Source organism: Nuphar pumila, chromosome 15 (assembly GCF_984573655.1).
Source record: "Nuphar pumila chromosome 15, dmNupPumi1.hap1.1, whole genome shotgun sequence".
Classification (NCBI taxonomy): domain Eukaryota; kingdom Viridiplantae; phylum Streptophyta; class Magnoliopsida; order Nymphaeales; family Nymphaeaceae; genus Nuphar; species Nuphar pumila.
This window is the reverse complement of record NC_143263.1, coordinates 32,551,842-32,565,208: the sequence shown is the minus strand read 5'-3', so window position 1 is coordinate 32,565,208 and position 13,367 is coordinate 32,551,842. Positions and strand designations below refer to the sequence as shown.

The window sequence follows — 13,367 nt, the reverse complement described above, 5'->3', positions numbered from 1 at the left end:
CAAAAACAGCAAGTTTCCACTGGAAGCGAGAGTGCAACCTCAAAGTGTTAAGAGCAATCCCTTAGTTGGTGCATGCTTGCATACAGTTCAAACCCTAGTTCAAGCAAAGAATAGAACTAAAGTGTGTGAGCCAGATCCATCCTGCATGGACTATGTGACTACTAAACTCATAAATGATCAACCAATATCAGTGTCTGCAATTTCTTAGTAAAGTTTTCCTTAAAAAAGGACATCTACAACAAGGAAAAAAAAGAAAAAGTTTAATAATGATTTTGGTAGTCATATAAAAAGTTAAAAACACATCAACAACTACATAACACAAGGAATTTGAAAGAATCTTACTTAAATTGAAAACATTTTCATATAAAATCATGATATAAATAAAAGGGATAAGTAGTTTCATAATATCATGAAATAATACCTTTAACATTGTTTCATAAAATCTCAAGGTAATATCATGACATTTTCCAAATGTTAGAGATATTTGTAGCTACAGATCAAGCCTTATAAAAGCTATGACTGAAACCTTAAGTTCCAGACCTAAAAGTATGCATAACAAAGAGAACCCCCCAACCTCCCGTTCTTTTCTGCAATTGATATAGACGGAATAAGAAAGAAAACCAATTCAATTTAAATGTTTACAATACAGCCAAGCATATCTGAGATTCTGTCACTGTGTTGCAGATTGGCATCTAGAGAGGAAAGACATCTATTTATGGAGCAACGAATCTAAATAGAATTTGTTAGTAGAGAAAAGAAAAGGAAACAACTTGCAGGGTCTGCAATGAGTATGACTGTAGGAAGACATGAATTGCCTATAAATGGAAAACAGCCTTCAGAAAAGGAAATAAAATCAACAAATTGTCAGCGAGTTAAAGAGCATCAAAATGCCACACAAAGAGGAGTCCTAAACTCAAAGGGTGCATAAAGTGATCTCTCCATCAATAGTGGACACAGAAAGGTGCTATCCACGCCCTTTGAGGTGGAAGAAACATGGTAACTTTTCAGAAGGGTAAGCTTGATAATGCAATAAAAAAGAAATATATAATTTTAGTGCACAAAGAGCAAGAAGACAGGAATATTAATAGATGTAAGCCAATTTGATTAGTAGTTTGTTGATAAACTACTTCTAGTTGTAGTAAGTGTTGTATCGTACTGTATCGTATGATACAATATGATATGTATCGCTACTTTTGGGTTTTACGATACGATACACACTCATATCGCGATACGAGTGTGTATCTTACCCGTATCGGGCGATACACCTCCGTATCGTGTTGTATCGTACGATGTAGGGTGCATTGTATGATACACCTTCGACGCACTTTAAAAAGGCCTAAAATTACTTTTTTCCATTTTGGATTTTAAATACCTTTTGAAAGCCAACTTCTCCATTTGTCTAAAGGCCATTAGAAGTGCATTTTCGCCGTTTTTTCACCCAAAGAAGTGGGTTAAAGTAAAAAAAAAAAATACATTTCCATCATTTTTTCACTCAAAAAGTGGGTTAAGGTAAAGAATCTTTATTATGAGTAAAATTACAAAGCTACTTTAAAAAAAAAAATCACCTCGGGGAGCGCTACCCCCAATAACCCCCTTGCCAACTTATCGCGAAGTTGGATCCGTGAAAATTAAAGATTTATATCAAGGTAGAAATCAGGTTCCATACTCCTCCAACAAAGATGGCATCAGATGATCCAGCATGACAATGGGGCACTCAAGTAATGAGTGGAAACCGATTGAAAATCGAGTGCAACTATTGCCATAATATTTTTGTTTATGTAATATAAAAGTATGAGTCATGTGACATATTCTTAATTGCAAGATATTTAATATTTTGCATTGTTCTTGTGAGATAATTAATGTTTGATGATATCTTATGCAGCTCATAGAGACAAATACTTCATATGTGATTTTATGATTGTATTTTGTGTAATTCATTATTGTTTCATGTGATGATTTTTTAGAATTTTTGCTAATTTTTTCTGTTTTTCTTGATTTATTTGGATTTTTTGAAAAAAATTTATTAAAAATTTACGATACGATACGATACTGTGTTATTTTGGGCCCTACCGATACGATAATTACAACCTTCATTGTAGTTGTTCTATAATGGCATTGTAAACAATAAGTACTCTTCATGTAACATAGTATAAGGTATTTTCATGATTTATCAAGGTGCTTAATTCTAGATCTCTGAAGGACACAGAAAATCAAGTATCCACATAATAGTCTGATTAATGACTATCCAGAAGTCAACATTTATAAATGCAGTAATGACATCTTCAGGTGCAACAGCCTTGAAATAGGAATGATGAACATTCAAAATGTACAGAAGACACTGTCAATCAAGTACTAGATAATCCAGGCGATCATGGTCTTACTGAGGGTTCGCCACAGACACATGGTGTGATGTTTGGGAGCAAGATGGACAGATGGAAAGAGCTATCTACCTAGATAGCCAAAAATATTGAAATACCTTTCTCTCCTGTCTATATCTGACGACCAAATTTGCTGGAGCAGAAACATGATCCACTAACCAACTTGGGCATGGACTGGTATCGACCAATTTAGTGTTTATGATGTTTTACTGTATGTCTTGTAGCAAAAACCTGTACATGTGATCTCCACAATTTATTTAGTGGAAAACATCTATAGATTAGGTATTTCTTATGTTTGAACAGGTTTCCAAAAGAATTTAAAAAATTGATGGCCCATATTGCATGCAAACTTTGCAATGAAAATCATGCTTTTTAATTGAAGTGATTCCATCCAAAGCATGCTTTGTAGTAAACAGGCACTGATAAGCACACCTACAGAACCACATTAAGCAAAAAAGACCTGTGGACTTGACTTTTGGGGTGGTCCACACCAGTCCAAATGCAAGTTGGTTAGGACAGACCAATTTAGCTAATGCAACTTATTTCTTGAAGAAAGAGTCCAACAAATACTAATATCTTTCAGTAGACTCAATCCTAATAAAAAAATGGAAGTCTGAAAGTAATTACTCCACTTTACTCTTGAAGTCCAACCCAAAGAACCTTCAGCTTTCAAACCATCATAAGCATATATGCAATGAGACACGACTATAACAGCCTAAAAATTCTCTAGCACAGAATTAGATTTTGTCAGTTCAAAAATCAGGTAGTAAAATATCATCATCAATGAGAACGTCTACAGAATTCTTGTGTACCAACCATCACATACTACTCTGAGTCTGCAAACTTAATATTCTTCTTCAAAAAAAAGTGAATTATGTTTAAGAAGGCCACAATATCACAATATTCTCACAATCATTTGATAATATTGCAATTTTTATGGCTTAAGAAAATATTAGTATACCATGACATATTAACAATCTATAAATGGATTTTTTGCATTTCTTGGGGGAATAAGTACTATATTTTGTACATAACAATTAGTATATCTTGCACAAATAGGCACCCTCACTTGGAAAGAAAAAGAAGTGTCGGAAGCATACATATAAGCTTAATTAAAAGCAAACATAAAACTCACTTGGTCCTGATATCTGAACACATATGGATAGGAAAGGTGCCATTCTTCATCTAAGGCAATGCCCAAATACTCCCATGTTGCACCCTCATCAACACTTCGAGCAACACCAATGTCTCCTTGCATAGTAAGAGAATTCTTTGTTTCAAAAAATAAATACAGTGTATATCCCCGTTGAGAAGCAGAATACTGCAGCATTGAAAACAAAAAAAGAAAACAAGTTAGCATTTCTCAGTAGATAAAATTAAAATAATCAAAGAAGGCTGCCAATGACCAAGTACCTCCAAAGGAACAAACAATTATCTATACAGCATGTCGAAAGATATACCAAGGAACATTGTCTATTATGTAACTAATCATGAAGAGAGAACTATACAGAACAAATGGCCTTTTTGTTTTCTTGTTTCTTTGGTAGATCTATGTTAAAATGTAAAACTGTACATATATGTATATATAATAATATTATATTATTATATATATATATAAATACATTTTTCATTTCTTTCTTTTCTGTAATTTTTTTCCTTTATTTTTATTTTTTGTCTTTATGTCATCTAGTTCAGTTTGAACTAGAATGACTGTTGCTAGTCAAGTCCTGTCCAGACTTGACTAGCAATAGAGTTGTTGGACTGACACATTCCAACAGCTCTATTGAGTCCTCTTTCAGCTGTGTATATAAAGGGGTGCAGCCCCTCTTGTTTTTCATTCCAATGCTTCTTAAGCAATTGGTTTTTCATATCAATAAAGAATACATTTTTATTTTTATTTTCTTTCCAGTTATACCCTTTTTAAGGGTTATGCTTTAGTGTCATTCTTGACACTTGCCCTTGTTAATCTAAGCTCGTGTTTCGAAGATCCCCATTTCATTTCATGGTATCAGAGCCGCGGAAGTACTAAATCTTGAGGAAAAGTTGCCTCAGTTTCCGTGCCCGTTTGCAAAAGTGTTCGCCACTTGAAGAGAAGTGTTTTATCACTTCATTGGAGAAGATTTCACATCTTGTTGTATTGTTTTTTTTTTCTTTCTTTTTCATTTTCCTTCTTGTTTCTCTTCTATCCCTATTCTTTCTATCCTTGTAATCGATGAATGACAATGATAAAGTCACCATCATGCCTATGAAACTAAGCGATACGAACTATGTAACATGGGCTTCAATCATGAAGCACCATATACGGGGAAAAGGCTTATGGGGGATTGTGGATGGTTCCGATTCGGAACCTAAGCTATCTCTTACTAAAAAGGAGGGAGATAAAGAGGTCCCTCTATTGGAAGAAGAGAAAATCAAGGCTATTGCCTCATACAAGAAGAAATGGAAAGAATGGAGAATATCTCATGCGAAGATAATGTCATGGCTTATCAATAGCGTTGACATTAAAAAATGCTCAAGTCTTGCCAAATTTGATCATGCCGATAAGGCATGGGAATACCTTAAGAATATGTATTCCCTTAAAGATATTGCACACGTGTGCAACCTCCAAGAAAAAGTTCGAATGATGACACAAGGAGACAAAACTATTCGTGAATATTACAATGGGTTGTCCGAACTTTGGGAAGAACTTTCCCTTTTAGAACCAAAGTGGCATTGTGCCGAAGACATCGAGCTTCGTCAGAAACAACTCGATGCTGAACATTTTTACCAGTTTATCACTGAATTAAGGCCGGAATTTGAAACCACTAAATCGACCCTACTTCACCGGAGAAAAATTCCTTCTATTGTTGAAATTATTGAAGAGTTAACAATGGAAGAAAATCGTCTCCGGAAAGGTTCTTTAAAAATTGAAGATGATTCCGTTTTAGCCGTGTCTAGACCAGGGAATCATGTTCGATCATATAGGCCTCCTCACTTTAACCGACAAAATGGTGACTATGATAAGAAGAAAGTTATTTGTCATCACTGTCATGAACCGGGACACTACAGGCCACAATGTCCCAAACTTAAGGAGCTGAGAGAAAAAAGAGTTGCAATTGCTGGATCGAAGCCTAAAGATCAGGATGCACCAGTTTCCCTAGCCCAACTAATGGAGATTCTTCAGCCTCTCATCAAAGGTGCCTCTTCCTCATCTGAAGCTTCAACCGGCACAGCAGCCTCATCTTTTTCTGATCTAGGTAAAATTTCTTGGCTTCTTGACTCTGGTGCATCTTTTCATATGACCCCAAATAATCAAAGTCTATCCAAATGTGTTAAAAATAAAACAAGTGTGTCAAAGGTCTTTACTGCTGATGGGACTTCTCTTGAAATAGAAGGAATAGGAAATTTTGAAAAAATTTATAAAACAAAAAAAAATTTATTCCAGAAATTAGACATGTTCCCAAATTAAATTTAAATCTTTTATCTGTATCTCAAATTTCTGATTATGGGTGTAATATTTCTTTTTCTTCTCATGGTTGTTGGGTACAGGATCGCCAGTCAGGCAAGCTGATTGGGGAAGGCCATAGAGAAGGAGGACTCTATTACATGGATTTTTTGGAAATGCCGAAGAAAGCTTTTTGTTATAATATTCAAAAAATATAGTTGGAACTGTGGCATAAGAGACTTGGTCACCCACATATAGCCAAAATCCAACATTTTCCAAATCTAGGGAAATTTTGTAACTCTAAATCATTTGATTGTAAAGATTGTATTCTCGACAAAATGAAAAGATTACCATTTCAGAACAGAACCTTTTTTTCTTCAAGACCACTTGAATTAATACACTCGGATGTTTGGGGTCCTGCACCAGTAATTTCTAAAGGAGGATTTGTTTACTATGTTATTTTTGTCGATGATTTCTCCCGACATACGTGGATGTACTTTCTCAAACATAAGTCTAAAGTATTTTCATACTTTCAAACTTTTCATAATATGGTTAAAAACAAGTTTCAAAATGATATTACTATTTTTCGCACAGATTCAAGGGGAGAGTTTTTATCCACAGATTTTCAAAATTATCTTAAATTGCATGGCATCACACATCAAAGATCTTGTCCTTATACACCTCAACAAAATGGACTGGCAGAACGAAAACATCGCCATATTATAGAAACCACTAGGACTTTATTAATAGCAAATCAAGTCCCGAAAGACTTTTGGGCAGAAGCTGCCTTAACTGTCACCTATCTCATTAATAGGATGCCATCTTCTTCGTTACAAAATATCACTCCCATTGAAAAACTTATGAACATTTATCCAGACTACTCTAGACTAAGAATATTTGGGTGCAAATGTTTCATATTTACTGACAAAAATGATAAACTTTCCCCTCGTGCGATTCCCTGTGCCTTATTAGGATATGCTGAAAACCAGAAAGGTTATAGATGTTTTGACTTCAAAAATAATAAACTATATGTGTCTAGAAATGTTTCCTTTCTTGAAAAGGAGGGCTTCTTTGATTTTAGAAAATTAAAAGACGTCACTGAGTACTCCTTTTTGCTAGATCTAACATCAACATCTGATGAATATGACCTTGACTGTAACTTTGATGATGATCAAAGAATTATTGATCTTAATGTTGAAAATGAAGAAGTTCATAGAGATACTAATATTCAATATTCCAGGCGACAAGAGTCTAATCCTCCATGTGCACTTGAGAAATATTCTAACATTCCAACTAGACAATCATCCCGAATCTCGAGGCCTCCAGGAAAGTTTGTATCATACGAGTCTTTCTCACCCACATATAGGGCAGTTATTGCATTAATTCACTCATATGAAGAACCATCCACATATTTTCAAGCAAAAAATGATATCAAATGGATAGAAGCCATGAAAGCTGAATTAGATGCACTTAAAAAGGCTTCTACATGGAATATTCAAGATCTTCCTCCAAGGAAGAAAACTATAGGATGTCGATGGGTTTATAAAATTAAAACCAAGAGTGATGGTACTCTTGAAAGATATAAAGCCCGTTTAGTAGCCAAAGGTTATGCCCAAGAATATGGGATTGATTATGAAGAAACCTTTGCTCCGGTGGCTCGTATGACTACTGTCCGAACCTTAATTGTCTGAGCTTCTATCAAAAAATTGTCTATTTTTCAAATGGATGTCAAAAATGTTTTTTTAAATGGAAAGCTAGTTGAAGAAGTATATATGGAACCCCCTCCTGGTCTAAGTATTCCTAAGAGTAAAGTCCTTCGCTTAGAAAAAGCTCTTTATGGACTTAAACAAGCACCAAAAGCTTGGTATGATAGGTTTAGTCGTGTTATGATTGATATTGGTTTTCAATTCTGTTTAACTGACACTCTTTGTTTATTAAGAATTCTGATGCAGGGATCATTGTGCTTCTTCTCTATGTGGATGATATGATCATCACCGGAAGCGATAAACAGGGAGTTGAAACAATCAAAACACTTCTTAAATCTCATTTTGAAATGACTGATTTGGGTTTGTTGAGATATTTTTTAGGCATTGAAGTTGCTTATTTTCCTAGAGGATATTTATTATCTCAGACTAAATTTGTTTTTGATATTGTTTTCAGGTCTGGTATTACTGATGATAAGAAAGTTGACACTCTAGAAGTTGTTAATGTTAAAATGAAGATTGATGATGGAGAACTTCTTGCAGACCCTACTCCTTACAGAGAGCTTGTCGGGGCACTTTCCTATCTATCCATTACCCGACCAGATATAGCACATGTTGTTCATACAGCAAGTCAATTTCAACATGCTCCTACTTCTGTTCATAAGGGAGCAGTCATGCGTATTATCAGATACATCAAGTCCTCTCTTTCACGAGGACTTTTCTTATCTTCCTCCTCTTCTCTTGATTTAATTGCATATATTGATGCTGATTGGGGAGGTGATCCCAATAACAGACACTCAATCACTGGCTTTTGTGTCTTTTTAGGGGAATCATTGATCTCGTGGAGGTGTAAAAAGCAGCAGAAGGTATCTCTCTCATCCACCGAAGCTGAATACTGACACATTCCAACAGCTCTAAATAGAGTTGTTGGACTGTGTCCAACAACTCTATTGAGTCCTCTTTCAGCTGTGTATATAAAGGGGTGCAGCCCCTCTTGTTTTTCATTTCAATGCTTCTTAAGCAATTGGTTTTTCATATCAATAAAGAATACATTTTTATTTTTATTTTCTTTCCAGTTATACCCTTTTTAAGGGTTATGATTTAGTGTCATTCTTGACACTTGCCCTTGTTAATCTAAGCTCGTGTTTCGAAGATCCCCATTTCATTTCAATCTAATCCCACCATATATGATCTACATAGTCCACTTAGTGTGGATCGGTGATTGGACTTCTGGAATCCTAAGTATAAGCAGTTTTTTTTGGCAGTTCAAACATTGTTAGGTATAAATGCACCAAACTTTTGTGATTTAAAAAAACATATTTTTCATCAAAGAAACATGATAGAAGGGTTGATCTAGCAAATCAACCATGCTAAACACATCTGTGGCACCAGATTGAGACAAAGCAACTTGCACCTATCAGTTTCTAGATCAATTGTACCTACAATAGACTATAACATATATATCTATATAAGGAGAGAGATATCCTACAGTCTCATCTCCTAGACCATCCTAAAGGGCCTAAACAGCTTTGAAGGGCAAGGCTCCAGGTGCTTGTTTAATCTGAATTTACAGATATATTCATTGTAGCATACTTAAGAGAAAACATGCATTAGGTTAGGTATTTTTCATCTTTAGACACATTTTTAGAGCGATAAAAAATCAACAGTTAATATTCCACCAAAACTTGATGAAACAAAAAATCTAACTTCCCCAATAAAAAAACCAAATTTTCTTGTTAGATGATTTGATCTGAAACATGATTATTACTAAATAAGTAATGATAAATACATCCACAGGTTTGGATTCAGCAAAAAACACCTGAAAATCTGTTTTTTAGAAGTACTTAGGACATTTAGGCATGTTGCTTCTATTGTGGTAATGAACCACCATAATCTATGGTGGTACATTTGATTTACATAGATCTAATCTCCGAAAAAAAACTAACCTTTAGATCATGCTTAACATGTTCCATTTACTATTTTCATATGTTTAATTTGATTCCAACATGATTTTTCTATACAATTTTTAAACCATCCTTATCTTCATGAATTGTGAGCCTTGATTTTTCACTGTCATAGAAATTGAATCTTGGGGTGTATCAGACATGATAAAACCGCCTAATATTGTATGTAAACCATGTTAAACACATCTGTACCGTTAGATATAGCTTTTGGTGGCTAGATCCTTTATATATAGGTTTATATTTAATACAGTCGATTGTAGGTAAAATCTAGTTAGAATCTCACTATGCAAGTTGTTTTGACTCAATCTGACCTCATAGATGTGTTCAGCATGCTAGATTTAGTGGGAAATGGCCCTTGGATCATGTTTTTTTGACCTGGGAAAGTATCGAACACTGTATGCCATTGATTTTTGGACCACTGGAAAAACCTGTACACAGGTTGGATTCAACTAAAAAGAAATGTACATCACATCTATGATGTTAGATGTGGAAAATTACAAAAAAAAAGTTGTGCTCTGCTAAGTCGATCGCACATACCATCGATTGTAGCAAATCTTTACACACACACACACACACACACACTGTGTGGTTCCACTTTGTAAGAACTCCAAATTATTCTCTTAAAGCTCATTGTCTTTATGATAAATGATCTTCATGGCCTGGAATGACCTAACCCTAATTTGACAAATGAAGATATCAAATATTTTTTAATCATCAAAACTACCTCAATGTCTCATTTTTATTCCCCGTCCATGTCATTCTAAATCCATATAGTTCTAGTTCTTCTATTTCTTTGTTCCAAACCCACTCTTACAATTCTATGCAGGTGTGTGGGTATGTAGAGTATAATATGGGAATTTCTAAAAGGATAGGCATTGTATGCGGATATATAGGTAAAAAAGATGTAAACTTTAACAAGCTCATTCATCCCATCTTTTCCTCCCTGTACTATGTGTAGAATAAGACTTAATAGTAATTTAAGTAAAGCCAGGAATTATAGTCTCTTGGATGGAATATAGAATAACAAGAAACAAGTAGTCACTTCCTATGCACATTTGATATAGAAAAGATGTGAAATTCACTGACAGATTAACAAGATGCACGCCAATATTCCATCAAGACCTTTTTCCATAATACAAAAACTATGCTTGTAGTCATTCCTGACTGTGAATAATGCAATGGTTTCTCCTTGTATCTTATTGCAGGAAAGAAGCATTTCCATAGAGCTCAATGCAGCAAGTTGGTTCATGCATTCAAAAAGCAAGTCAATTTTCATGCTTCACAAGCTTAACACCAGTATTCTGCTTCTGGTTTCGGTATTACATGCAACTATGCTGCTCACAGACCTCTTCCCTCCAATGAACAAGGAAAAGCTAAAACTTTTCTAATCAGATAGTCAGCAACTTAGAAACAATCTGATTTCCAATGATTACTAGTGGCTCTATGCATGGAAATGTTATCGGCTACAGTACAACAACATTTTCAAATCCTCAAATGACTAGTGTATCCACAAAGATCATAAACCATTATCATATTTCTTTTTCCAGGAAAACTAATAATGCCAAAGCTAATGTTATAGACAAAAGGGTGATAATAGGTATCAAAGTCCACTTGGTATGGTAATTGGGATGATTTACCACGCTATTACACTAAAATTACACCGAGTAGAAACTCATTATTTGAACACCTGCACAAAATTAATTATCAACTTAATAGTTCAATCAACACCATGAAATTTTACCAAATAAAGAGGCACAACAACTGTTTATCTGTGCAGAGTTTTAACTGAAAAGGCAACAATTACCAGAGTATACTACTGTGACTACGACACTGAATCTAGCAAAACCGAATCAAGCAATTAAAGCAATAATACGAAAAATCTCTAAGCGATTGAAAACCAACTACATGATAGAAGACAACAACCTCAATAAACAGAAAAGGGTCAGCCACAAAGTTGCTCGGGTATCTAGAATCGGTCACAGACGCACAAGTGAACACAGGATTTGCGACCGGCCACGCCGAACTCGCATCATTCTGCAGATTTTTCTGCTCCACCATAAAAAAGAAACCAAATAAGAACCAATTCAATTGCCTTATAGAAAGAAAGAACAGGATTTGCAGGGTACCGTTTCAATTGGTTGAAGAGAAAACGGATTTTTCCCATGAAAAACTCCAATCGACCACGATCCTTCGCTATCTTCGCGACAACCGGCCAGCTCCGCGCCGGGTCTTCCAAACGGCGAGATCATGAACCGGGCAAACAGGAGTCCAAAGGAGGCAAGCACCAGAAAGAACCCCACAAAGAGGACGGAACTCTGCGAGAAGAAGAAATTCCGAGATGGATAGGCCCATCTCCACCTAAAACACAACAAACCCATCGAATTCGAGTTCTTCATGTCCTTTTCCCCCATTTCCCTCCCCACCCACAAAGCATCTCTCACGGAAACTCAAAGATAACCCAAAAAGCAAGATGCCCAAAACCCCATTTCTCTAGGAGACGCCAAAACCATGGAATCAAACTCAAAAAACGACCACCATATTCATCTAGTCTCTGAAGAAAAAGATGATTCCATCTTCATCAATCTACAAAACCCACATAGCAAAAACCCCCAAAAAATGAAGGAATCACAATATTGAATGGTAAAAGACCACGTTCTAGCCACCTTCAACGGTGTCTCTTGCCAAATGGAGGCTGTACTTCACAAGCGAACTCTGGAGTACTAACACAAACAAAGGACTTTTAAAAGTAGAACAGACCTTCCGAGGATGACATAAAGCATCCGAATTTATTAATCCTTGTGGATCTCAATGAGGGGAACATGCAAAGCTTTGCACAGTACGCACTTGTTTCCAACAAAAAGATCAAAATAAAATAATGACGAATAATTGATCAAGGCAGTTAGATTTGCTAACTATTTACAGAATACTGCTCAGTATATTTTTGTTTTTACATTTAATTAGCGTTCCCTTTTTTTTGTTTACTTTTCAAAGCAACCTCAGTCGTAAAGTCATTGGGTTGACTTAGATTTAACAAAATAAAATAGCTAAAATACTCTTATTAAATATATATATATATATGGAAATGAAAACCTCTCCAATGAAAAACCCTCTCAAACCTTGTTTTTATAGGAATCTTCTTGGTGCATTTGATTCTGATGCATAAATTAAGTTTTTATAAGTTTTAAAATCAATGACTCATAACTTTTATAAATTTTTGAGGTTTCAAATACCATTTTTCTATCCAAAATTCATGATTCAAGTATCGATTTATAGTAAATCAATTATTAGATCAGAATTTTGAAAAAAACGTCAAAAAATTGAGTTGGTGCAATCACATGGCACAAAATTTGTGTCCATCAGACCTTGAGCCATACAACTGACAGCCTGTCCCCCAAGATGGAGGGTGATCAGGTTCTTAATGCACAAATATTTATGCAATCATATTGCACCTGATCTTTTCTTTTCCACCAAAAATTTTTTATTGAAGAGGTTTTCATTTCCTATGTATAGATAATCCAAAGGAAACAACTCATCAACCACAGCACATTGGCTGGCCTTCAGTTGGTAAAACTCTTGAGGTCTCTCTGCCCCCAGTTGGTAAAACTCTTGCGGTCACCTCTAAGTTTCAAACTTGTGACGTCCAGATTCACAAATCACCTCTACCAGATGAAGATGAGTAGGGCACTTGTGGGATGAATGGCATCCAAGACAAGTGCGTCTAACCAGATAGTGTCTCTTTTCCATACACACTACTTGGTCAAGATATGTGATTCCTTCATCTGTGAATATGACAATGTCAAGACCTGTGTTGTCAGTATCGGCCCTGAATCGTTTGGCCAACAATTTAGGTGAATCCTTCTGTATCAGCTGAAAATAATTAAAAAATATTTGATGTCAA

General features: G+C 35.3%; 1 protein-coding gene across 1 annotated transcript in view; it reads right to left on the bottom strand.

The window, feature by feature from the left end:
- The window catches only part of LOC149815043 (glucosamine inositolphosphorylceramide transferase 1-like), a 30,943-nt gene extending 18,712 nt beyond the window's left edge, over window positions 1-12,231 (bottom strand). The window contains exons 1-3 of the mRNA XM_089989207.1: window positions 11,596-12,231; window positions 11,393-11,515; window positions 3,514-3,699 (exon numbers count right to left, since the gene is read on the bottom strand). Coding sequence (XP_089845333.1) covers window positions 3,514-3,699; window positions 11,393-11,515; window positions 11,596-11,880 — 594 coding nt within the window. The 5' untranslated portion in view covers window positions 11,881-12,231. The remainder of the gene's footprint in view (window positions 1-3,513; window positions 3,700-11,392; window positions 11,516-11,595) is intronic.
- Window positions 12,232-13,367: the final 1,136 nt, after the last annotated feature.